Source organism: Takifugu flavidus, chromosome 1, assembly GCF_003711565.1.
Source record: "Takifugu flavidus isolate HTHZ2018 chromosome 1, ASM371156v2, whole genome shotgun sequence".
Taxonomy (NCBI): Eukaryota; Metazoa; Chordata; class Actinopteri; order Tetraodontiformes; family Tetraodontidae; genus Takifugu; species Takifugu flavidus.
In genome coordinates this window covers 9394399-9420168 of record NC_079520.1, presented here as the reverse complement: position 1 = coordinate 9420168, position 25770 = coordinate 9394399, and the positions used below count along the sequence as shown (strand labels likewise).

General features: G+C 44.8%; 3 protein-coding genes across 9 annotated transcripts; all 3 read right to left on the bottom strand.

Annotated features, from left to right (window-relative positions):
• Positions 1–128: 128 nt before the first annotated feature.
• On the bottom strand, positions 129–4352 carry LOC130514046 (Golgi reassembly-stacking protein 2-like). Of its 3 annotated transcripts, XM_057013767.1 has the most exons (10): positions 4178–4348; positions 2532–2612; positions 2258–2461; positions 1684–1770; positions 1468–1598; positions 1265–1385; positions 1099–1180; positions 947–1009; positions 765–854; positions 129–599 (listed from the first exon to the last, which is right to left on the bottom strand). In XM_057013767.1, exons 1-10 carry the CDS (start codon positions 4238–4240, stop codon positions 439–441), a joined length of 1083 nt encoding a protein of 360 aa, XP_056869747.1. In that variant the 5' UTR covers positions 4241–4348; the 3' UTR covers positions 129–438. The 3 variants fall into 3 exon arrangements, with proteins under 3 accessions (XP_056869747.1, XP_056870509.1, XP_056871323.1); XM_057014529.1 differs by lacking the exon at positions 765–854 and having other exon boundaries at positions 4178–4351; XM_057015343.1 differs by lacking the exons at positions 765–854; positions 947–1009 and having other exon boundaries at positions 4178–4352.
• A 1960-nt stretch (positions 4353–6312) lies between these two features.
• LOC130532126 (glutamate decarboxylase 1-like) lies at positions 6313–15352 on the bottom strand. 4 transcript variants are annotated; one of them, XM_057044475.1, is made up of 17 exons: positions 14949–15350; positions 14232–14443; positions 12892–12954; positions 11981–12130; positions 11496–11738; positions 11226–11316; positions 9762–9874; positions 9535–9650; positions 9384–9463; positions 9247–9301; positions 9018–9134; positions 8879–8943; positions 8620–8698; positions 8397–8546; positions 8207–8314; positions 7917–8006; positions 6313–7801 (listed from the first exon to the last, which is right to left on the bottom strand). In XM_057044475.1, exons 2-17 carry the CDS (start codon positions 14299–14301, stop codon positions 7628–7630), a joined length of 1764 nt encoding a protein of 587 aa, XP_056900455.1. In that variant the 5' UTR covers positions 14302–14443; positions 14949–15350; the 3' UTR covers positions 6313–7627. The 4 variants fall into 4 exon arrangements, with proteins under 4 accessions (XP_056900455.1, XP_056900445.1, XP_056900466.1 ...); XM_057044465.1 differs by having other exon boundaries at positions 14232–14388; XM_057044486.1 differs by lacking the exon at positions 14949–15350 and adding an exon at positions 14544–14910.
• Positions 15353–21828: 6476 nt separating this feature from the next.
• sp5a (Sp5 transcription factor a) lies at positions 21829–24452 on the bottom strand. Of its 2 annotated transcripts, none has more exons than XM_057049397.1 (2): positions 23656–24452; positions 21829–23306 (listed from the first exon to the last, which is right to left on the bottom strand). In XM_057049397.1, exons 1-2 carry the CDS (start codon positions 23683–23685, stop codon positions 22239–22241), a joined length of 1098 nt encoding a protein of 365 aa, XP_056905377.1. In that variant the 5' UTR covers positions 23686–24452; the 3' UTR covers positions 21829–22238. The 2 variants fall into 2 exon arrangements, with proteins under 2 accessions (XP_056905377.1, XP_056905368.1); XM_057049388.1 differs by having other exon boundaries at positions 23660–24446.
• Positions 24453–25770: the final 1318 nt, after the last annotated feature.

The following is a 25770-nucleotide window of genomic DNA, read 5'->3' as shown; positions in this document are numbered from 1 at the left end:
GCATTTAATTGCTAGTGGATTTGGATAAATTGGAGAAAAACCTGAAATACCCAGTATGAATGACAAAATCAATGTTAGTTTTCTGCTTACTGTTCCCACGGTGTCGTGACTTATGGAAATGACAGTCCTTTGGCAAATACTTTAATATTTTATTCCTCCATCTACATAGGTGCACACACTCAGGCTTTAAATGCCATACTTGAATATTAGACTGCATTTGACTGTATCCTGTAATTAAAGCTTGCAATAGCTCATTTAAAACAAACGTGACTCTAATGTGTTCCCAAAGCTGAGGAAATATCACTGTCCAAGATCCCGAAACCACATCTACACGGGGTTAGGCATGTGGAGCCAGTTGCCATGGTGATCTACATACATTCTTCTTTGGTGAAAGTCTCGACCCGAGACGGGCCCAACAGTCTTTGGCAGTGCCTCCTGTCACTGACAGTCGGCTGTGATGGTGATGTTTACTGAAGAGTTCACTGACGTTTGGAGGGCACATTTAGTCATTGTTTTTGTAGTATAATGTGCAACCAAAGGTGGCGCTGTAGCAGACGGGGAAGGGAAGTCGGACGGAGTGCCCGAGAGAGGCCAAAGACCTGCGGAGTACAAATGGAGATGGAAATGTCAAAGGTGACGGCAAAAAAAAACATTGTTCTAGACTGATGACAGCTGAGACGGGCCTGGCGGATCATCGCAATACAAAAGGATGATAGTGTCTCAAAAAGAAAAAATCTAAAACATCCCAGAAAACGTAACGCTACCTCCATCTCCTCGACCCGCATCTGTCAAGGTCATGTTTGAGCTGTCTAGATTAGGAAATGGTGGCGAACCTCCAGCTGTATGTGTCACAACTGTGTATAAATGATATCATGTTAGCCGATGCTTTGATATAGGACTAATGTCATATTCTGTCAGTGTCGATGTGTTGGGCAGCACTAATGACCTGACAGCAGGGGAGTAGGACTAAAGGACAGGGGGACGCTCTCCGAGGACGGGACGGTTGGGACTGGAACAACAAAGAAACAAAGTCGGTGTAATGTTCCGTTTAGAGGAGGAAGTCAGTCAAATGTTTCAAAGGTACAGTATGTGGTAAACCTGTGGGATTTGAAGACAGGAGCGGTTGTCCTAAAGCAGTGGAAGGAATGGGCTCAGTTGGGATGACGGCAGAGAGGGAAACCTGGAGAGCAGAGAGTCTTTGTGACATCACGGAGCTCTGCCATGTCCAGGGGATCCTTTTCTCACTGAACACATGCTGCCTTACCTCTGTGAGGCCCTCTGGAGTTCTACAGGACGTGTGTGAAGGGACTCTCACCCTCCGGCTGTGTCCAGACAGCAGTCTTGGTACCCTGTGCAGGTAGCCGTAGCCAATGCTACAGCCTAGACTGAAGCCACAGAAAAGGGGCAGGGGATTATTCAGGGGGTCAAGACCGATGCAGGTGAACAGTGGAGATAAGCGGTCCACACCTGCCGTCTCCACCCCAGTCACCGTTGGGCGTGATCAGCACTTCGCGGCAGTTGTCCGTTTCTGTGTTGTACACATACAGCTTCAGCTCTTTGCCTTGGTACTCTTCCACGATGGAGAACAGATCGTCGCTCTGGAGGAAGAGCACAGGTGGAATCAACCCTTCGCTGACTTTTCATCCGACTGAAATACCTTCTCTCGTCTGAACAGGCCTGTACCTCGTTCATCAAAGTGTCAGTTCCAATAATGTAGTCTGTCTGGGCTCTCAAACCAGCCAGAGCTGCAGGGGAATCTCGTTCCACTTCCTGGACAAGGGGAAATATCTTAGCTCACAGCAGTCATTTATATGGAGCAGCTTAAGGTTTGGAGATTAAAAACACGTATTCTACCAAAACTGTGCATTAATGTGGTTTTACTGTATGAAACTTCAGGAAAGCACACGCTTATCCTGAAACTCTAATTAACGTACAAGACGCCATCTATTGGTTATGTGAAGTACTGCACCCTGAGAGGTTCCATTAGTTTCTTCATTATAATCTGGCCATTCAGAGCTATAACATGAATAGTAATATGTTTCTTAGCCAGGTGCGAGCCAGGTTATATCACCATTTCAAGTGCACTGGTAGACATATTACTACAAAATAACAGCTTAAAAAAATCACAGATGCTATAGAATATAAAATAAATCATCTCTTGGTTTCTTAACAAAAGAGAGCTAAATACAACACATAATTCATATAGGTAAGACTGGCATTCTTCCACAGTCTATATGGATTTTTCTAGATCACTCACCAAAATGTGCCAAACATTTTCATTTGCTCTATCAAAGCTGCAGAAGCGAATGCTGACCCCGACGAGCCCCTGGCCGCCCCACATGCTACTGGGCACGACGGTCGTCTCCCTGACAGCCAGCGTCTTGCTGTTGTATAACAGCATCTTGATGGGTCTTTCCACGTTCATGTTCAACAGCTGTATCAAGGTGTCGTTGTCCCTGTTCTACAAAAACATTCCAGTCCGTTACGGCACCAGGAAGAACGCGTGTAAAGTCCTCTTGCTGCGAACCTACTAGTCTGGTGTCACAAATGGAAATGATGAAGTCAAAGAACGGCTCCAGTCCTGCCTGGTGCCCAGGAGAATTATCATGAACCTGTGAGACACAGCAGCACAAAGGTCAGAGACAGGACGATGGAGAACAGCGGCTGATGTGGACTTCTGTCGCCATGTCAAAACCTTGCGTTTGGATGTGTCAGGGGTCGTTTTTTTTAAAGCCTGAGTACTGAGGCTGACTATTGACATCCTTTCAGGGTTAACGCCCCTTAATTATCTTCTCAAGGCTGTTTGCAGCAGGAGAGAATCATCCTGTCCGCTCCAGCTGACACCCCAAATAACACGTGGATTGCCTCGCGATGGTTGCCGTCGTCAACGGACACGTTTGTAACCTCTCACGCGTGGAAGAGGGCATCACTGCAGCAACTGTGGGAGAATGTCACACATTCTCGCAATAGGCTTAAAACCGATGCAGGGAAGGTGGAATAAGTCCGAATCATTGGGAGTCAGCAGAGAGGCCGATGTAGACAGATAGCTACCATCATAGTTAGAATGTCAGGGGATTTATCATTTCAAGGCTGAAAGTGAAAAAAGCTGAACTCTCACTTCCCGACAAAGCAAAGAAAAAAAAATCTATATGATGTATATGGTAGATTCAGTGCTCAGCTATGGGAAAGTTGAACAGCTTTTTTATTTGACTCACGAGTCCTATTTGATTTGCATGCATGGAGGAGGGCAAAGCCTCAAACACAGCAAAGCCAACCAGAAAGAAGTCATGCAATTATTTCTGAAATATTTGTGTCAGAGCTGAGCAGAAATCAAATTATAAGGTGATTTCTCAAAAAGCCTCTAATACTGTTAAACAAGGGGAATTAAAGGAGCTTTTCAGCGCACACTAATAACATAATTATTTAAATTAGAACCTGAGTTTTATTTTAGCCCCGTGTGGTTTAACCGGGCTGTGCCAGTAATGTCACTGTTTTGACAGCTGCTTTAAAATGAAAACTTTTTATATAATAAAGCTCCACGGTTTCTTGGCAGACGTTTGACGTGTGGTGGTAGAAAACGCTGAGATTAATAAAAGCCACATTCCACCTGAAGGAAATCCTGCAAATGCTCCCATTGGTTCATGTTAATAGAGTCGGTTCTGCCCTCACCTCCAGGTTTGTGTTCCTCCAACAAGAATATCTGCTGTGCAACACTTCACTGAAATAAGACGTTAATCTTTCTTTAATCTGAATAAAACTTAAGAAGTATCATAAGACCATTGCATGATGCGGGTAAAATCTGGGGTAATGTGACTTTTTAAAGAAATAAATAAATCACTGAAGATACACACCCGTTTCTGTGTAACGCGAAGTGGAATCACCGGTTATTCAGGGTGCCGCCGCGTTTGTAAATGCACCACGAGGCGTTCACTGACAGCTGCGACTTCACAAACAATTCACTTCACGATGCTAGACAAGGCGATTAAACCAACTTTACAACATTAAAAAGTTTAATTACAAGAGTTTTTAGAATGAACCGCAGCTTATATGATAGTGTGGATTCGATATTACGCGTATAGATTCACATCTCACCGCGTTCCACCTGTGCCGGCAGCGCGTCTTCCGCAGCCGTTTCCCCCACGATAATAACTTGCTGTTCCCTGAAACACGCTCTCACCTTCAGAACATTGTAGCCTTCTTGTCCGCCACCTGGTATCTCGACGCTCGGAGCTGCTCCCATGTTTCCCTCTGCCGGGGCGGCCTGGCTGTCAGCGGGTCATGTCCGGAACGCCGCCGCCGTGTTTCCCTGCGGCTCCTGCGGCTCAGCACTTCCGCTGTGGGACATTTAACCCTCTGAGGGAACTCCCTCAGGAATGATGCTACTCTCCATCCAGCCAGCCATCCATCCAACCATCCAGCCATCCAGCCATCCATCCATCCATCCATCCATCCATCCATCCAGCCAGTCATATACCTTTACATTTAACTACTGATTTCAGATTTTGATCACTTTTCTATACCAGCATTCATAAAACAGATTTGCGATAAATAAGATGCAACATTCCCCTGCTGGTTCAATTTTTGCTTGTTCTGTTATGTAAGTCCCTTGAGAACATGCTTGAGAACAATTACTGTATCAAATTAGCTGAAGCCTCCAGAAAACATCCAGAAATATATTTAACGTAAGGCAGTTAAAAGTTATCTTTATCTAGTTGTTTCATCTAAATCTAACAATTTGGATTAATTGAAGAAATCGTGGCGGTAAATAAATACCTCTGTCAGCAAAAGCAACAGAAGAAACATTTATGAAGGAAGGAAGCATGATTGAAAATGTTAATAGAATTTTCAGCACAGAAGAATAGGAGGGCTGGCAAGTGGCCTGTAGTCAATATGATCATCATGATCATCATCCTTTCATTAGATTTGCACAATGGGAACATCAGGATCTATCAACGAGCTAATGTGGCAGTGATTCCCAGGGGCTGCAGAGAGATCTGGCACCTCGGAAAACCACTGACAAGATTCATTGATATATAAGAAAGAGGAGGAACCCAGCTGAGGAGAAATGGCTGAAAAACAGCAACACATCTGTAGGATACAAGAAAAATAATGTAACGGGGTTGATGCATTTAAAGGGCTTTGTTTCATTTTTACTATGGCGGGATGTGTGTGTGTGTGTGTGTGTGTGTGTGTGTGTGTCTGTGTGCGTGTATGTGTGTGTGTGTGTGTGTGGTGTGTGTGTGTGTGTGTGTGTGTGTAATGGAGGGTGAACAGTCTAGTGCAGAGACAGACATTAAGTGTTTCACCGTCTGGAGCTGATGGTGCAGCCCACACACTCCTGCAGTGACCCCCCCCCCCCCCCCATCACCTAATTTCATTGCGCTGAAGTTTAACTTCACTCGCTGCTGATTCTTCTCGGATCAGAATCCTGTCCCAGTGAACAGCGCCTCTGTGTCCTGAGACCCAGAGAATGGTTGGGATTTGCTCCGTGATTCCACTTCATCATTTCCAGTTAAGTATTTTGCAGTCCTTCCATCACCTGCCCTCAGTAGCTCTGACACATCTGGGGAAGGGGGGGGGGGGGGGGGGGACCCCTCTTCCTATTACATGAGGCTGGGAGTCAAAGGTTATCATTTCTATTTGCTCATAATACGAGCAGTAATTCCCACAATCCTCTGGCTGCTGCGACATTACAAAGCAGCCAATGACTCCGCTCAGTGCCCGTAATGATCACCTCACTGAAGCATGAAACAAAGAAGCAGCGTCTGCCTGGTGGAGGATGGGAGGAGAAGGCAGCTGGGGGGGGGGGCGCTCCACGGCTGTGGGGAAATAAAAGGCAGCCAGGCAGGCAGAGCCTCGCCTCGGAGGAGCTGCTTTCAGAGTCAAATGAATTTAATAACAAATACCTTAAAAATATGAGTAATGAGAGGTGGGGTGGAAATGGCGGGAGGTGCTTGTGAAATCTGAACTGTGACACCCGATAAAAGGGACCTCCAGGGTTATTAATCATAGAGGACCGTGTCACAGCTGACTGAATCCTCCGTGGAGTCTGAGTGAGCGTCTGTGTGACAGAGACTCTTTCTTCTCCACATTTTATCCCTGAAATGTTTTAAATATGCAGTATTTTTAAAGAAAGTTGCAATACGACTTCAGGTGGGTGTGATGGAAACATTTCTAAATAAAATGAGCAGAGTTTGGACACAAAGCGCCTAAGAGGTTTTATAGATATATAAAACATTTACAATAATTGAAATGATGATGTAATTTTTTTTCAGGGGGCTGTGAAAGAATGAACACGAGTGCACCCTGGTGTTTGTTTGGTCACATACATTTATTTGTAAAATTCAAATACAAGCTGCCAAAAAAAGTAACTTAATGAAAGGAAATGTGCCCACAGCAGCAGCAGCTCGTGCCTTTAACAGCGCCGCTCCAGTTCTAAGCAGCTATCGATGTTAAAGTGCCTACACTGAGGTTCACAAGGTTAATTCTATCCAAAGGCGTCATTTACCCTACACCTGTTCAAATACTCCATTTCCAGCCTCCTAAACAAATACTAATAAGTACTCACAGTTTAATAAGTATTTTTTCTTTGACATAAATGTTTTCCTACACATTTTTAAGCTTAACAAAACTTTGCATATTATCATTTTAGCAGTTACGATACAATCATCCGTCCATACGATAAAAGCCGCCCCGTGAAGGTGGTTCAGCCTTGTGCTTTTCCCTCAGCAACAAAGCACCGAGAGCGGCCGCCTCGCCGCCTCTCGGGCCTCCCACGTGCACCATACCTATGCATGTCAACAACATTCAGCCAGGGAATCACATTGCACAGTTACACAACATATTTAAGAGTGCACTAAAGTGAAATCTGGTGAGTTATGCATTCTTCTAGGAACTCCGGACGAAAAAGCGCAACATTTAAAAGCTCATGGATGTATCTCAACCCTTCTTTGGTTCACAAATACACACTCTTCTCAGTGTTTAGAGTGACATCTAGAGTGAGCGTCGTACCCAACACTGCGTTAGTGTTCAACAGTGAGAAAGCAAGAGCACTACAGATGGAAGAGGACAGCAGCTGACCTACTCACAATGAGAATTTCTGAATATTAATGGTCATTGGTCTGTTACACACTCTAACGCATGATTGAACTACACACACTGGGACACGTTTGGCACAAAGGCAACGTAACAATACTGTACATTGGACTCTAATCTGCATGAAATTCTTCAACACCGACTGTTATATCTAAAAAAGTAACACTGCTAATAACAGCGAGAGGCTGACGTGTGCGTCTGCTTTGACAATGAGCTGCAGGCAGTATTAACACTGTGCATTACATCAATACGCTGTGTCAATGCAGTCAGGTTTACGTGTGGAAAAAAATAGATTTTTTCTTATTTTTATATGAATCCTTATATAATGGAGCAGCAGAATTAGATTTTTAAACAGAAGAAGATGTGCTTGGATGTGCTTGATTACCAAGTTTGTCAGCGATACCGGTGTGCGTCTGTAGGTCTGGACTCGTTGAGCTGACATATTGTTTGATCGGCATTACCAGAGAACAGTCTTTATGAGACAAAAGGGGAGCGAGCAGAGCTCCGAAAGAATTCTGGGTGGATCCCGGGTTTACAAGTCGTTCCCCAGTCGCTCGATCTCGTCCACCAGGAAGTCGATGTCTGAGCGGGTTGCGGCGGGGTTGGAGATGACCATGCGGAAGAAGTTGACCTTGTTCCCCTGCGGCTGGTAGCCCACCATGGTCGTCCCCGACTCCATCATTAAAGCTTTAATCTTTGGGGCCACCTGTTGTAGAGTGAGAAAAATGATCCTTTCTCTCTGAATCCAGACGCTCTGAGTGGATCTAAGAGGGAAAGGTGACCAGAGGTGCCGTTTCAGAGGCAGATTAATGAGTTGTTACCTTGTGCAGCCTCTCCCGCCTCTCTTTCCCGTCAGGCAAGTTGCGCAGGCTCGGAGGTAAATACCAGAAACACACATTAGTGTGCTGCGGCTGATAAGAGAAAAGGGGAACAACATTCGTAATGAGCACTGATAAAAACCTGTAATTTCTTCTCTTGTAAACTTGTCAGCGAAGCAAAACGCCCCCATCAATCCGGAAAACAAGATATCAAGCGTGGTCATTTGCCACCAAAAGCAGGCGACGCCACCAAATCTTTTCATTAAAAGATAACAGTATTCAGATGATCCCACCTCTCCATTGAACACCATCTCAAAGCCCTCTCTGTTTTTTATTTTATGGTACAGGTATGCCGACAGCTCCAGGCACTTATCAATATGCTGCTCAAATCCCACCGTTCCCTGGGAAAGTGAAAAAACAGAAAAAACAGTTATTTTGATCCCAAATAATAAAACATTTGGCAAAGGATGCTAAAATACAAACCTTTGCCTTCCACATAAGCCAGAACTTGAAGATGTCCACGTGGCGTCCACACTGAATGGCCTTGTCGCCCGTGTCGTACGTGACATCGTACTGTTTGTCTTGCTGGAACAGGTAACCAGCACACATGGAGTTGCAGCCTTGCAATAATCCCTGCAACAGACAGGAGTCAGGAGGACTCTGGTGCAGGAGGGAGTGAAGATTGGAGAGAGGAACACTGTCTCACCCTCTCTCTGACCAGAATGGCAGAGCACTGCAGGGGCACTCCCATCATTTTATGTGGATTCCAGGTGACTGAGTTGGCCCTGTGATATTGAAACAGTAAACACGGCTCTGTGGTGCGACGTTGACCACCTCTTCTGCCATAATACAAGTGAGCGCTATCTGGGGTAAAACCCCCCAGCGAGCGCTGGACTCGAAGCCCAAACCTGGCGGATTTCATTTAAAACAACCGATTTTTGTGTGTTTGTGGTGTTGTGTTTCACCTCTCCACTCCATTCAACTTGTGCCGGTGTTTCCTGGACATGAGCAGACCTCCTCCCCACGCACCCTGCACACCACACGCAACAGTGAGGCCGGCGGCATCCACCGCGGCGCACCAACGCGTATTTACAAGGGTCTTACGTCCACGTGAAGCCACATGTTGTGCTTCTCACAGATATCTGCGATCTCGTTGATGGGGTCGAAGGCGCCGTAGACGGTGGTGCCGGCGGTGGCGTTCACATACATGGGAACGTACCCCTAAAACCAAGGAAAGGGTATAAAGAGGCGCAGATTCTGAGACCTCCCACTGCTCTACCTTTGTTCACGTGCACCTAAACAGGTGAACCGTCTCTTGGATGCTGACATTCACCTTCTGCTTGGCCTCTATAACTTTGGCTTCCAAGTCAGCTGGGATCACCCTCCCTCTGGAAAAGATGAAGGCAGCGGAAAGTGATGCGAGGAGCTGATCTGTAGGGAGCATGAAGGCAGCAGGTGCCGCGGACAAACCTTTCATCCGTGTTCAGCAGGATCAGGTTCTCGGTCCCGAAGCCCAAAGCTGCACTGGTCTTCTTGATGGAGTAGTGGCTCTGCAGAGACACGCTGAACAGTCACTGAGAGAAGGGGTGCGATAGAGAAGGGGGGGCAAAGACAAACATACGTGCTCTGAGGTGAAGAGGATCAGTCTGGGGGCAGCGGCCATCCCTTTGGTCTTGACTACAGGAAAGAATTTGTACCTGGCGATCATCACACTGTACATGTTGGAGATGGCTCCTCCTGCAGAAACAGAGGAGGCCCTTAGATATAATAATCCAGAAAATGCATTGGTAAAAACCACACAACATTAGGGGCGACTAGACAACATCAGGGGGCTTTAGGGGGTCTCACCCGGAGAAAAAATGCCATCGCCCTCTCCATCAGGCCAGCCGACGATCTCTCGCATCTTTTTCAGCGTCAGTTGTTCCATGAGCACGAAGACAGGAGCAATCTCATAGGTGAACCTGGAGGAACAAAAGTCTCCCTTCATCATGACGTCACAGCATTTGAATGCTCTGTGTTCGTTTTGGTATCAACAGGATGTTCCATTTCAGATGTGTGACAAATACAAAGGAAAACCTGACCACCTGTGCTCATCTGCAGTTATTGCACTATATAATTACTGGACATACCGCAATAAAATGAAACATAAACATAGAATAAAACAGCTTTATGGACACTTAAAGCCTTTTGCTAATCAGCTGCCGCGGCTCATTAATACAGCAATTTCTTCGAGTGACGTATCTCTAAAGGTTGTCAACTGCTCATAAAAGAAATGAGAATTCAGCTGTTAGCCCCTCAGAACCTTTTAAAAAGTCCTCTTTTCAAACAGAACTAGCTCAGATATTCTTGTATTTACAGACACAGTTAAACGAATCCATGCAGAATGCCCCTTTGTGCCCCCCAGCTCCGTCAGTAACATGGCAGCGTGGAAAAAACAAACAAATCAGATGTCACCTCACAGATGTGGCGCGTTAATTCCACTGTGTCTATTCATGCAGACAGCGTTCCCTCTTCCTGATGGTGCCAGACCTGATGCAACTGTCAGTCTATTAGTGTCAGTTATTGTTTGCCAGCAGTTATTAAGGCTGAGAGACTCATTAAGACATGTAAATTACAAGCATATGAGCCACCATGAGCGGTTATCCCCATAGAAGTGAACCGCTGCACTCACACAGTTTATGTGGCTCTGTTGTCACGTTTCTCTGTAATATCCCAAATTTAATGTTCTGGCAGTGATTGGCAGTTTCTCACATTAAGACCTTGTTGGAGTTTACTGTGAAACCTCAATAGAAGCTACAAGATGACTGGTGGAGATGTCTGTGTAAAAGCATGTGATAAATACATACAGAGTTCTGATCAAACGTAGATTCAGTATGTGGACCTCTTATGAATCTTTGCCCAATGTATTAATCCAGATTAAGACTACTATTTAGGGGCAATGTAGACATATTTGTATTTTTTGTGTCTCATTCACAGAAAAAAAGAAAAGAAGAAAAAGGCGTAAGAGTAGGAAGAATGAAATGTCAGATTCCCTTGGTGAGCCACAGGGACGGCTGTACATAATGTAAACCCAGATGGTCCTGTACGCTCCCGGCACTGTTATGTCACAGGAAATACCACGTAAATGCTGTCAAATCAATACACGCTTTTGTTTATCTGCAGGGCTGAATTATATGAACACAAGTGAACTCTGACAGCACTGTGGGGAGCGCCGCGTCTCCTTCCTGCTTGATCAGGAGCACGCTGGAGCGTGCCGTGATTACTGCAGGATGTGTGCAACCATTCCAGAGAGATGGAGAAGATGACACTCACATGTTAGTGTTGGCTGTTGAGGTGAGCCACTCTCCTGCCAAGCCCACGATGTCTAACCCAGTGGACAGCTGGTTGAAGAACCTGGGGTGGCCTGCCGTCCAGGAAGAGGCAATGAAACAACGTCATCCCCAGAAAAGCAATGAATCACCCAAGAGCCCTCATGAGAGGGAACATGGCTTCTCTGGAATCATTACGCTGCCATGTAAGTTAATGAGATGTTATTGATCACACCAGGCAGCACTGCTCCTCCAGGCCTCCTCGTTCTCCTACCTGTCCTCACGCCATATTTCAGGGTGTCCCTGCAGTCCACTAGGATCTGCTCCAGAGACTCCGGCTGGTCAGAGAGCTCTAGGTTAAAGCCCTCCATGCCCTCCAGGAGCTGGTGCGGGTGGTGGAAATCCAGGACCTTGGTGGATCGGTCAAAGGTCTTACGGACGTAGTTGGTGAGGATTTCCACAATCTCCAGCAGGAACTGCAGGGAGGGCTCCTCTCCATTTTTGGCTGGCAGAAGATCTGTAGAATACCACTTGCATTTAGACAGAGGAGCTCCTAAAAGGCTCAAGGTAACTCCAGCAAGGCAATATTTGGCTCAGCTGCTGGGAATTTTCCCATTTCCACATTTCAGGGTATAGATCAACCTTAGACAACCAACAACCTTAACAGACTCACTGATAAATAACGAGATTTATTATTTCTTGCCAGCAGAACATTCACCAGATATGTTTTAGCGTCAGCTCTTGCTTTTCCCGGCCTACCTCTGGCGAACAGGTTGGAAAAGTCCGTCTCTGTGCGTCTGAAGCGCGGATCTCCATTATCACAGGACAGCAGGTTCTTGGCTGCGCCATCCTTAAAGGAGCGCAGAATCCTGCCGCTTTCATCCACACTGTTGTTCTTCTGCAGGAATCCTAGGTGGTTACAGGAAGAGGAGCAGTCCACGGAGTGGTTAAACCTCCCATACATGGCGATTTATAAAAATGTAAAAACTTCAGCAAGGCTCTAATCTCTTCTCTCGCTCCACACTTCTCCTCCCGTTTCCCACCAAGTCCTGACTCTGCTTTCTGTTTCTGGGCGGAGGTCTATTTATGGGTGCTGGGCCCTGTGGGAGGTCGCGCTCCGTGACAAAATCCAGCCATGCACGTCGTTGTCAATTTCTTATTAAAGACCATTGCATGGTAAAAATAAAGAAATAATTCAACAGAACATTACGCTTGAATGTAATGCAATTATATGAATGATTACATTAAATGCAATGAAATAAAAAGCCGTCTCCTCCTTCTTTTCTTCCAAAGCCTTAAATTCCGAATTAAATGGCCTCGGTAAAACCAATAGAACGTGTCGGTCACAAACACCAGAAAATTGCGCCGCGCACTGGCGCATGACCTCACAGTGTTTTAGGAGCCACCGCGTCTCTGCCCAGTGGGCCAGGACCTGAAACAGACCCGCAAATCTAAAGAAAGCCCTCTTTTCACCTGCCACCTGGGTGCTCTTTAACAGTTCTGTGTCTGTTTGGCAGGCTTATTTTGCATCCGGATTTTTTTTTTTTGGTATAGAGGCCTCAAAAAAAAAAAAAAAAAAAAAAAAAAAATAAAGAAAAATAAATTTAATCAAATGAAAAGGACGAATTGGACACTGGAAATAATTCTCTTTAATAACAGCACAAACTTACCGCAAATTTTCATTCCCAATTTCCGAGTACATCCATGCGCAACTCCACACCAAGCATCGTAGCCTGAAATGATTTCAACAAGCCATTTAGCGGGCCTCACACAGACCTAAATCTACTCTGGAGTTTTTGTCTCTGAAGCCGTTTCAGAAGGACTAGAAATGGAGAGCGATGCCAGGTCGAGTGATGTTGCAGGCGGAAACAGAAATAGCTCCGCTGGCGTCTGGGGATTATTCCAACATTGAACCGGGGCCCCTGAATCTGAATTAGCCTATTTTCACTGGTGTGTCACCATTCGCGACCGAGATGGGGACTTCAAATTAATTATCCGTACAGCGGCCTAAAGATCTAATTGAGTGAGGAGAAGGCGCTTAAACGCGGAGCGGCTGCTCGCTGATAGATAGACAATCAGCGCGTTATCAGGCGCCTCCAGCAGCAGCGAGGGGGGGCACCTTGGAATCAAGAAACCTCAAATCCTCAGGAGCAGCAATTTAGGGGGGCGCGGGCAGGAGGGCAGCCGCAGGAAGGGGTGGGTGGCGGTGTTTGTGGTGGGGGCCGTCCTATTCACATGCCAATTTAACCCTTGCTTTGGATCATTAGATAAATCAGTGGCCTGCTCTCTCCCAGACGCGCTTTAACTCGCTGCTCAAAAGGATCCCCCCCCAGGATTATAAAATAAATAAATAAACAAACAAGAAAAAAAAGCATTTTAAAAAGGTCCATTAAGTCTAAAGCCGAGGTGGGCTGAAGTGTGCAGTATATAGAGCCAAGATTCAACAGAATCGGTAACACACACACACACACACACACACACACACACACACACACACACACACACACACACGATTTTTTTTATTTGAGTGTACATTCAGCCGTATTCTCAGGAGCAAACGCACCTGTGACCTGGTGACGTGCAGCAGGACTGTTATGAGTAGGCCTACAGCCTCTTACATGGAGCCTCACGGCGCCATTAGGGCCAATTTACAATGGCTGAGTTAACAAGCACTTGAAGAGCAATTTTCCATTTGCAGAACAGAACTGGGGATAAATGACAGGCGATTCTAAAAATACCAAATCAGCAATTTCAATAATAATAATAATAATAATAATAATAATAATAATAATAATAATAATAATAATGGGCTATAAAATAACTGTCTCTGCTAGTTTCCGTCCAGCAGGCAAATGCGGGAGGTCCGTAGATGCTGAATGAATTGTAGCGATACACACGCGCGCGCAAGGACGCACGCGCCCATACACACATGATGGAAAATGATCGATGGCAAAGCCCACAAAGCAAACCGCACATGCGAAACAGCCTTTTACATCTCTGATGCACCTACTTGAGCCCGGCGGTCGTAAATTTGTCGGGTTGGGTTCGCCGGCAGAGGAGGAGGGTGCAGACGTAGCCATCACTCCTGCGTCCTCACCCCAAAAAGCCTGCTCACTTTAGTCCCCTCAAATAGCTCGGGAGGGGGGAAAAAACCTCACTGCAACAGTCTTAGAGAGAAAAACAGGACAATGGAAGAGCTCGACTGAAAGTGACGACACGGATCTGCAGAGACATTTTAAAAGTTGAGTTAGATAAGAATTTAAAAATGTAGTGAAAGAATTTTTTTTTATAATTTCTGAATAGTAAACTGTAGGTATCACACCCTGATCAGCCTAGTCAGGACGGACAGACAGACAGACGCCTTTCTGACAGTCTGAGCTCCATCCCTAAACGGCTGGAAGACAGCTGTCACCTCAGCAGCACCACGTCCTTTGATGGAGCAGTGGTTTAAAAATAAATCTACATTCAACTCCTGCGATGTCAAATATCAGTTCAAGGTGAGCGTCGCGTTAGTGATGCAGGTTAGGTGGTGTGCACGAATGTCCCCTCGCAAACTCGTTATCCAGACGTCTCTGAGCTGCACACGTTTGCAGGTGGTGTGAAAACAGTTGCGTTTGCGGTCGTTCGTTCTGGGGAGACGGTGCCTGATAAAACACCTGTTAGAGCAGCTCTTGGCCTGAATAAAGATCTGCTTTAGTTCAGAGACCCCCGGGAGAAAATCACTCACCTTGCTAATGGCGTCTCCAGGTGAAGCAGGTGAGGTTCACCGCCCCAAAAACGATGGCAAAAAGTAGATTGATTACCAAATAAAGTCCTGGAGGCGAGGCTGCTGCACTCTGTTGAGAGGAAAGACAGACCTGAGCCGATCTAGATCCCATGCAGACAAGGTGACCTTGCTTTGGCTGAAGTGAAGCTTGATTTGCTGATATCGAAAGCCCCCAGTCTCAGTCTGTGATCATCACAGGGTGAATGAGTCACTGCCTCCCACAGTGCTGCGCGTCTGTGGAGCGGAGCAGATCCGCGGCTCGCCTGCAGGCTGCTCGCCGATGTCAGAGGGAGTTTTTCGGGAGGGAGGATTGGCAATGGTCTCCAGTGCCCGTACTGATCTAGTTTGAATCCTGGTCACGATCGGGAAGTTTGATACCATGAGCAACACATTAGGTTACGTGAGGAGGGTTCAAGATCGAGGAGGGGAGGGGTATTGAGAAAAGCAAGGCATGGGGGGAAATAAACAGAGGTTAACAGAGAAAAACAAACGCAAAACCATTTGTTAACAACGTGAATCATTCGAAATAGATCACTCCAATCTTATTATCGCTATTATTAGTCCATGTCTATCGTGTTCTTATTTATTTATTTACTTTTTTGTCCAGCTTTAAACGGTGTAGCAGCACAGACGCGGTGAGGAAAAATCAGAATGTCCACAAGGGGGCAGTGACGAACCAATAATGATTCCGACGGGAGCGCGCTCACACGAACGAGCCACGAATAACATCTCATGATGAACTCATAAACGACAATAGATCAATCACGTGAGGCGTGCATGGTTGCGTGCACGCGAGGTTGCGCGTGAATGCCAATAATTCACAAATAAACCGTCAGCAACCGTGTTTGTTTGTTTTCTGGTTGAGTAGTAATGTTGTTATATTGAAACCTCAAATGGATGGATAGAAATATATGCAGATAGTGTAAAGTGGTTTTGTTTTTTTTGTTTTTACCGGACAGCTCCTCGTTCTGTTCATTTCCGCTCAGACTCACATCACTTCCTGTTTCCAGCTGCTAAAAGCCTTTAATCTTGTGTTATAGTTTTCGGTTTATGCTTTATATTATAGTTATTTTGAAAGTGTACACCATAATGATTGTTTTGTAAGATTACATTAACAAGACTGGGCTAATCAAAAATGCAGAATTTGCCTGTCAGGTAGCTACAGTTCACTAATTCCATCGATCTTTCCAGATCCAATTGAGCAGCTCTGAGCTCCAGGTGACGTCTTTACGACTGGTCAGAGCTCTATTAGTTCTACAATACATTTCCTTCATATATTTTAAATTTAGAGCCCAGTCTAGTCTTTTTTTAAATTTTAGTCTTAAAATTCTAAAAGTTATTTATCATTGCAGTTATTTATTTATTTATTTTAAAAAGAAATGTTTACATTCTAAATGTAAAGCAGTGAGATGATCCCACTTTGCCACTAGAACAATAAATGTTTTTTCTGTTTTGTGTCCGACTGTCATCGTGTCAGAGTGCAGAATGAGACGAGCGACTGGGAACACCAAGTTCTCGCTTCTACACCTGCAAAAAATGGTGGTGGTAGCAGCTCAGTCTGTTGGGGGCTGGGCTGAGAAGCAGAGGGTTCCCTGTTCAAGCCCCAGTGCAGACAAAATATGGAAGGTGTTCTGGTAGGAGGGGAAGGTGCCAGAATACCTTCAGAGCACTGCCAATGTGCCCTTGACCAAGGTACCAAACCCACAAATGCTCATATAGGGCCCTGCGATGAATTGGAGACCCACCCAGGGCTGGACCTGCCTTGGCCCATTGTGTTCCCTCCCTGTGACCCTGAAGGGGTAAAGCAGTGAAGAAAATCAGACCTGAAAAGGAGCTCTTTTATAATAAAGTCATTTTTTTGTGTGACCTACTTTATTTAAATGTATACTACTCGATCGATCCCCCCGTCTATCCAGAGGAGACTTACACACCCCAGGTATTGTTGAACGAAATAGCCCAGTTTAAATTTCCCACATTGTAACATAATGTTGAAGATAATAGTGTAAGAAAACCCAAACCAGTGATGACTGGAATTCAGAATCATTTTTAAAGTTGGAAAAAAATGAGCTTCCTCGTTTGTAAGTGTGGCTTTTAGATGCCAGCTGGGTACCGTCCTGCTTATGAGGTGCTGGGCCATTTCTGGGGAGTCTACTCAGTCCTGGGGTACTGACCCGCGTCCTAGTGTGTCCTACAGGTTGTTGAGACTAAGCCGGGGTGCTGAGAGGGAAATGGACCGTGGCCACCACCTGTAAAACCTTTGCTGTCCTGCTGATTGCTTCTGGTTTTCTACCTGTTGTGTTTTGCACTGCACATGAAACCGAATCACACTGTTGCATCGCACCTGTGTTTTCTTTATTGTTTTGAGCAGCATTTACTGATTTACTTACCTGCTCCTCCAGGTTAGAATTTGGAGCATTTGCATTTGTTCCTCTTTAGCTCCTCCAGATGCTTGAAAAAGAAAGAAAGGCTAAGGTTTAAAACACACTGTTGTCCCCAGAAGAGACACACTATTGGTCTGTTGACCTCAGAAGGTTATCAGAATGTGTTTTCGAATGTCTGGCAAAAAAAAAATCTAAAGCCTTTGTAAAAACCTTGTTTTTCCTTTGAAGCCAAATCATTACAGAGAAAAGAGTAAAATCCTTGTGAAAAGAGTAAGAAAAACAGTAATACCAAGGAATTTAAAGAACTATTGGTGCATTAAACATGCGAATTTCCAAATTACCCATTTCCAAATTATAATTAGATATATAAATAGGCCTTAATTAATAATCCCATATTTTTTGACTCCCCATCTGTTAAAATCTATAATGATTTTAGCCTCTTTATGAAACACAGTTTTCCAGGTCTGGTTTCTTCTCCTCTTTCTTTGACCAGTTCTTCTTTCTTCAGTGATCTCCTCCTCTTTGATGGCATCTCCTGCCATTTCAGGGATTCTGTGTTGCTTCTCTGTCTGAATCATCTGTTCTCTTCTGATATTCTCTCTCTGCTTCCCTTCTCCCAGTTCAGTGAACACATCTGCTTCTTCCTGTAAATATTGTTGCCACCTCTTCTGTTCCATATTCTCTTCCTGCTCATGTTAAATGTTCAACATCCTTTCTTTGATTCAGTTCCTGATATTTGGTTATGAAATTAGTTGGTTATGGATGGATGGATGGATGGATGGATTCATTCATTCATTCATTCATTCATTCATTCATTCATTCATTCATTCATTCATGGATGGATGGATGATGGATGGATGGATGGATGGTGGATGGATGGGTGGGTGGTTTATTGATGGATGGATGGATGGGTGGATAGGTGGGTGGTTTATTGATGGATGGATGGATGGATGGATGGATGGATGGATGGATGATGGATGGATGGATGGATGGATGGATGGATGATGGATGGATGGATGGATGGATGGATGGATGGATGGTTGGTTTATGGATGGATGGGTGGATGGATGGATGGATGGGTTGGTGGTTTATTGATGGATGGATGGATGGATGGATGGGTGGGTGGTTTATGGATGGATGGTGGGTGGGTGGTTTATTGATGGATGGATGGATGGATGGATGGATGGATGGGTGGATGGTTTATGGATGGATGGGTGGGTGGTTTCTGGCTGGCTGGCTGGATGGATGGATGGTTTATGGATGGGTGGGTGGTTTCTGGCTGGCTGGGTGGGTGGTTTCTTGCTGGCTGGCTGGCTGGGTGGGTGGGTGGTTTCTTGCTGGCTGGCTGGATGGCTGGGTGGGTGGTTTATGGCTGGCTGGGTGGGTGGTTTCTGGCTGGGTGGCTGGCTGGCTGGGTGGGTGGTTTCTGGCTGGCTGGCTGGATGGCTGGCTGGGTGGGTGGTTTCTGGCTGGGTGGGTGGTTTCTGGCTGGCTGGGTGGTTTCTGGCTGGCTGGGTGGGTGGGTGGTTTCTTGCTGGCTGGCTGGCTGGATGGCTGGCTGGATGGCTGGCTGGCTGGGTGGGTGGGTGGTTGGTTTCTGGCTGGGTGGTTTCTGGCTGGCTGGGTGGGTGGTTTCTTGCTGGCTGGCTGGCTGGGTGGGTGGTTTATGGATGGTGGATGGTTTATGGATGGGTGGGTGGGTGGTTTCTGGCTGGGTGGGTGGGTGGTTTCTGGCTGGCTGGCTGGGTGGTGGTTTTCTGGATGGATGGATGGATGGATGGGTGGGTGGTTTATGGATGGATGGGTGGGTATTTTGCAACATGTGATATGCTGCAAGTGAAAGTGCCAGTGTGCATGTGAGATCAGCTATATCAGCAACATCACGTAGCATCACAGGCTAGTTTGAAATAATATAAAGATCATTCATTTAAACCACCAACACTACAATAAGACACACTGCCACAATAAAAACAAACAAAAAACCCCAACCTTAATCCTCACAATGTCTCTTTTGTGTGCTTAGCCTTTTAGCATGATGCTAATACAATGAGAATATCGTGACAGGTCAAACATCTGAGTTTTTAATGATCAAATAACATCTGATCATTCTTGAAGGTCATTTCTAATAAAGGAGAAGTGCTAATGGCAGCCACAGTCAGTGCACCAAAAGGGGGCAGCACATGTAGTGTAGCGACTGTAGTGAAGAATGAGAGTGAATAACGGGCAGAATGTAAAAATGGATCTTCTATTTCTAAATATTTGTGATGACTCAACTAATGGTAAAGTGTATTAAAGATACAGAATTTATCTACATTTTTAGGCTGAAAGTTTATATTTCTGTTTTACTTTTGACCTTCAGTCTTGTGACCTTCCCCCAGTAGTGAGGGCAGAGAATGCATCCCAGATAGAGAACATGTAAAGGATAAAACACCTGGGTAAGAAAATGAAATGAATAAAATGATTTATGTTTCCTCATGAAATAGTATAAAATAAAAAGCAATTTAAAGTGAAAAGTGAGTTATTTTTGATACCTATTTTTGAAGTCTAATTTCTTCATTGTGGTATGTATGCTATAAAACTGTAGCATAATAACCTATAGGAATAACATAAATTATTAGATGATTAGGAATGACTAATATTCAATTATGTGTAGGCTTTTAAGCTCATCCTTTTACTGGACAATTGAAATGGCCTAATTTTAAATCCTGCACGGACCAACATATAAACATACATTTCCTAATTATTTCTTTCAATTTTGGAAATAGAATTAAGCCACTCACACAGTATCTTTGATAGGATTAATCAAGCCTCCTTCCAACAATGACATTTTGTCGAGCTGTATCAGCAGCGTTTTGCAACATTTTAGAACAGGAAGTGGCTACAAAGACGTTACAGTTCAAACACCCGCGTCTAACATTCCCATGCCCGTTTTGAGGACTGGGAAGACTGGATCCTCTCAGAGATCCCTCAGCACTTTTACTCATGAAAATGGCTGCAGAGCGCAATGAAATATCAATCACACCTGTTCAGAAGCACAAATAGAGCATCATCTTAGACATGAGCCACTGAAATGTCTCAGATTTGACTCAGAGATGATTGCTTAAATTGATGGACGATCATATTTGACATTAGATTTGTTGCTGTTGAGTGAAATTACATTGAAATTACTTTCGGCAAAACAAAAAAAAACCCTTTCTGCATGCATTCAATAAAAACCTTTTTATGCGAGCACAGTCTTGTGTATTGATTTTCTTTTTAAATTAAAAGTGAAAGCACGCTGGTTTTGAATTTTGATGTGAGGGTCACTCCTTAGTTTACCCTAAAATAAGTGAAGCAACTAAACTCGACACACAAAATCCTGTTGCTCCTGTGATCACCTTTACTGACTACATATATATATATATATATATATATATATATATATATATATATAATATATATATATATATATATATATCTCCATATATTATCACCAAATGACAGTCTTTTCTCGGTGCAACTGTCTTTCTAGCTTGGATCTAAGGCCGATCTTTGGATCTAAGACAGATCTTTGGATCTAAGACCGATCTTTGCTCTGCCAGGACCTCTGAGGAAACTTCAAAAGGAGGCGCTATTGAGACAGAAACCTGCCACTGTGGCAACCAGCGGTTTCTCCCTTTTACTACACTGAGTTGCACTTAAACAGCCACATAATGATCCATCATAAACACCTTCCTGTGCTCAAAATCTTTTAGCATTCACAAAAAATTAGAAAGCAAGTATTTGAGTTAAAACCTTTAGGAGACACCCTGAGCAAAGAATGTCCACGTGAAACCACAGACCAGCACTCAGAGGGCAAAAAAGGGGGCAGATGCAACAATTTACTGCAGCAAAGTTCTGCTGTTCCACAAAAATCCTTTGGAAAATTAATGTCTGGTATAATATTTTTTTTAAAGACAATACCACAATTTAAAGATGTTAGAAACAGTAGCCAAAAGTTTAGATTATGATGGTTGCTTTTAAATGTAGCACCTGTACACTAAATGTGGCCTCAAAAATTTATTTTAAAAACAGTTAATTATAATGGCAACCAATTTTAAAACTTAACTTTTTTTTAACTTTAATTAATTAATTTCTTGCACAGAAACTGAAGTTAAATCAGGTGTAAAGCTGCACGATATTAGCGCCTGCCTTCAGTCCTGTTGATATTGTGCTCTGCATCGCCTCAGCAAATGGTGCCAAAATTATTTCTGGTTTTTAAAAATATAAAATATGGCTCAATCCAACTTTTATCATCCATGATGCCAATGAAGTGCCGCCTTCAGGATAGCAAAAAAACAAAAAGAAATTTAGCCAAGAAATTAAAACACCAACTGAACACTGACCAAAAACCAATCAGTCAAATTCTGAAGTATCCTGAGCAGCTTAGCTGCACATGGGAGCACTGATCCTGCTGAGATATACCAAATAATTATTCTGACTTGAGGAAAATGTTATAATCTTTATTCTCACACAGTATTTGGGTCATATCAACAATAGATCTTTTCAAGAGCATGCTTTAAAAACACCCCATAAGGAGCAAAAAACGGACACTTTCATTCAACAAAAGCTATTAAACGTCATTTACAGGCTCATGAAATCTTCCACCGAAGACAATGATCAAAACACAAGTTGAAAACTTGTCTTCTTGATAATCTACAGACAGTGAATTCAAACTCATGAACATCTCTGTGGTCCCAGTTTAACTTAACTTTATATACACACAAGGATGCTACACAGACCAGCAAGAAAACTACTGCCAGGATGGGAGAACTCAACTAAAGGATGAAGTTAACAGCCTAAAAAGATGCAGGACTGATTGTATTGCACTAAAGTGGTTTCTACAGGTGGGTTACAACATACTCCTCGGGTCCTCCCGTTTGACCTGCTCCAGGCTCTTGTCGTGGCACTTGCTCTTTTTGTTCTGATGTGTTTTGACATGTTTTGCCAAGTGGTCACTCCTCATGAACCTCTTGCAGCAGTCCGGACAGACAAAGCGCTTCTCCCCCGTGTGAGTCCTCAGGTGTCTCTGCAGCTCGTCCGACCTGGTGAAGCTCTTCCCGCAGAAGAGCCAGTTGCACACGAACGGCCGCTCCCCAGAGTGCCACCTCAGGTGCGCCTTCAGGTGCGACGTTTTCCCGTAAACTTTCCCGCAGCCGGGGATGTGACAAATGTGCTGCTTCTTCTTGCCTGGCTCGTCGCTGGAGGTGGAGGACTGACAGTTCGGACACCTGCACCTCCGGCACCGCCGCGCAGTGGCGAGCGGAGACTTTGTGTGCAGGAGCGCCGCGATTTGCGTCTGGTATTGCGCAAAGTCCGTATGTCCCAGAACCAGGCTCCTCTGGAGTTGGAAGCGATGGGGGCCGAGGGAAGACGAGTGGCTGACGTGGTTCCCCTGTTGGAGGCTCCACCAAGGAATATCCTCCCCCGGGTTCGGGGACAGCTGCCGCTGCTGCTGGTGCACAAGGCCCGACGGTCCCGTCACGAAACTTGGCATGGCGGCCGGGATGGGCGTCTGGGCTGCGTAACTGACAGCCGGGACGTAGGTGGGCGGGCAGGTGGACTGCATGGAGCAGGGCAACATCTTGACCGGGGAGAAGTCATAGGGGTACGTGGGGTCTGCCGGGGGGGTGAGCGGGAGTTCGTGGTGTGAGCTAAAGGAGCTCTGGATGTGCGTGGACAACTGGGGCTTTGAGGATAGTCCGAAAGTGGAGTTGTTGGCCAGGGCGCTCTGAGGAGTCCCCTCATTAGTCCACGGGTGGAATAAACGCGAAGGGGAGCCCAGGCTCGGATCGTAAGGAACTTGGAGGAAATCTGCCGGGTTTGATCCGTGATGGTGCCCGATCCGGTTGCAGGTAGCCGCCAGGAGAGCGAGCGGGGAGTGCTTACAGTTCTCCGGGGAAGAGTTTGGAGTGCGGTCCTGGATAACCGAGACACACGGCGTTAATGTTACAAACATATGACACTAATAAGATCAAAACCTAAAATAAATAAATGCGTCCTCCTTGATCAGCCCCGCGATTTAGACGATTGTCTAAATAGTCTAAATGTACACGCTTAAATCGACCGTTAATGACGATGATGTGACACAGAAGTTTGCGCAACGCTGGAGCTAAAGCAAACAAATTAAGGACAAAAATGAGGAGGCGCGATACTGAACTGTCAAGGGAGGTCAAATCTGTAACTCCAGTGATAAAAGACCCGAAAAAGAAATGGAAGGCGCGAGTTTCCAAGTGAACGAAGTAGTCAGAGTGAGCAAAGTTACGCACAAACCTGCAGAAAAGCCTGGAGAGTCTCATTGCGCAGTACAGCCACTGCTGCCATGGCAAAGCGTCCTTCTCCTTCTCGCTGTGGAAAACAAATTCTTTGGTTTTTCTTTTTCAGGAAAAAAAAACAGCACCAGTTTTAGCTTCAAACAAGCTGTCGCGGTAAACTGGGATGTGGCGAAGGTCTCCACTCTCCGGCGCTTCCTCTCCCCGAGATATCCTTGGTCTATCTGAAGAGTGAGGGATCACTTCTTAGAATTTGATAAGGACTTTGGTGGGCCGCCAGCCAGTCAGAAATAAGATTTATTGCTTTGAAGTTTGCCGCTGCCCAATCATCAAAGAATAGCTGCTCTTTGAGAGGGGAAAGCAAATCCTTTGAATCCACAAAGCTCCTATGGTGTGTTTGTTGCTCTGGATAAAGGAGCTGATTATTAGGGGGGATGGGAAGGGAGGAGATAAAGGCGGGACAATTAATGAAGTAATCACTATGTGGGAAATGTATATACACAAATAATTGGATTTTCTTGATCAAAGACCCCCACGCCGCCTGGAGACCCCGGTATTGGATGCTGTAGTCATCTGATCCTCTTTTTGTAATTAAGGATTTGTAGCAGAACCCTGCGTGACAATGTGACATTGTTATCTCTGGAGATCTCCAAGAGCGTCGCCCGGCTGTTTGATGGAGCAGAGTGCCCCAATCAAGTGACTCGACACAAAGTTCTCCATCTCTGAAGAATCCGCGGCCCCTTTCACCGTTTTCCCCAGTTTGAATCCAAATGTCTTTGTTGTGGCTTCTGAACGCACCACAGAATTAAACATTCTCATTACGACCTCGGAATTCTTTAAATTCATACTTTTCTTTCATTTGTCTGATCAAAGATTCATCGCAAGATTTTTGTCTCAATTGCCCAACACACACACACACACACACACACACACACACACACACACACACACACACACACACACACACACACACACACACACACCTTGGATTAAACTGCAGAGCCTTGAGGCGTTATTTCCAACAGCTACATCAAATGATAAGATAATAAAGAGAAGGTCACCTCTTGATCAGGTCAGGTGACAATGACGTCTTCATTTCTCTTCCCAGATCAGGGTCCGCGGGAGAATGAAGGTGCACACCCTCACCTGGACAAAGGTGAGGAACTTTGGCACCTAAACTCTAATATTCTCTCTGCTTTGCTTTGGGACACAGTGCAGCAGCAGGTCGTTGCTCTTCTCTGATAATACCCAAACTTTTGTGACTGAGAAGTGAAAATGGAAGTGGTAGTTTTCTGCATCAACTCTCTGATCTTTATCTCGCTTCCCTGCAGAAACATTCACTGTCCTCCCAACTAGTTTGGAGCGGCAGATTTTGAATTAGATCTCTTCCTTTGATGGGATTAATGTTCCGAGTCCTCTCCCACGGCTTTACAGAGTCATGAGGGAGAGGGGGAGCCCTGCTGGGCTGCACTGGAGCCACGTTAAACTACACCAGCTACAGCAGTAGTGTCACACTGGTGACTAAAAACTAGTGGAGATTAATCTTGTTTACATCTGCATGTAGCAGAAATGATGGTGGAGCTCATAAACATATGCAGATATGAGGAAGGTCCATGCTTAAAGCTCATGTAAATGTCATTTTACAGGAAAAAACTTCATTTAAAAAAAACTCAAAACACTTGCAGGATCAAATATTAGATGAGGGTAACCACTGGTAACCCATAACCATGGTGTTACTAATTATTAATAAATAGGTTCATTTACAAGACAGCTAAAAAGCTAATTTAAAAAACCCACTAATATGAATGCCACAGGAGAACATGTCAAGTATATCAAGTAGACTTTTTCTGTGCATTATAAATTCAATCATGACACATTTTTGTGTGAAAAGCGCTTCATTAATGATGCAAAGGCATATTAGAAATGGCTAAATTAGTAATTAACTATATTCTTTTCCAACAGCAAAAACATCAGGGTTGTTTCTCTCGCTTTGAAATCATTACAATGGCTTTTGAGTTGTCAGGTTCTGAACAACTAATGAATATTAAGTTGTAAATGTCTCAGTGTCTACAACTATATTCTGGATTCACAGCAGAACATCAATGAATCATT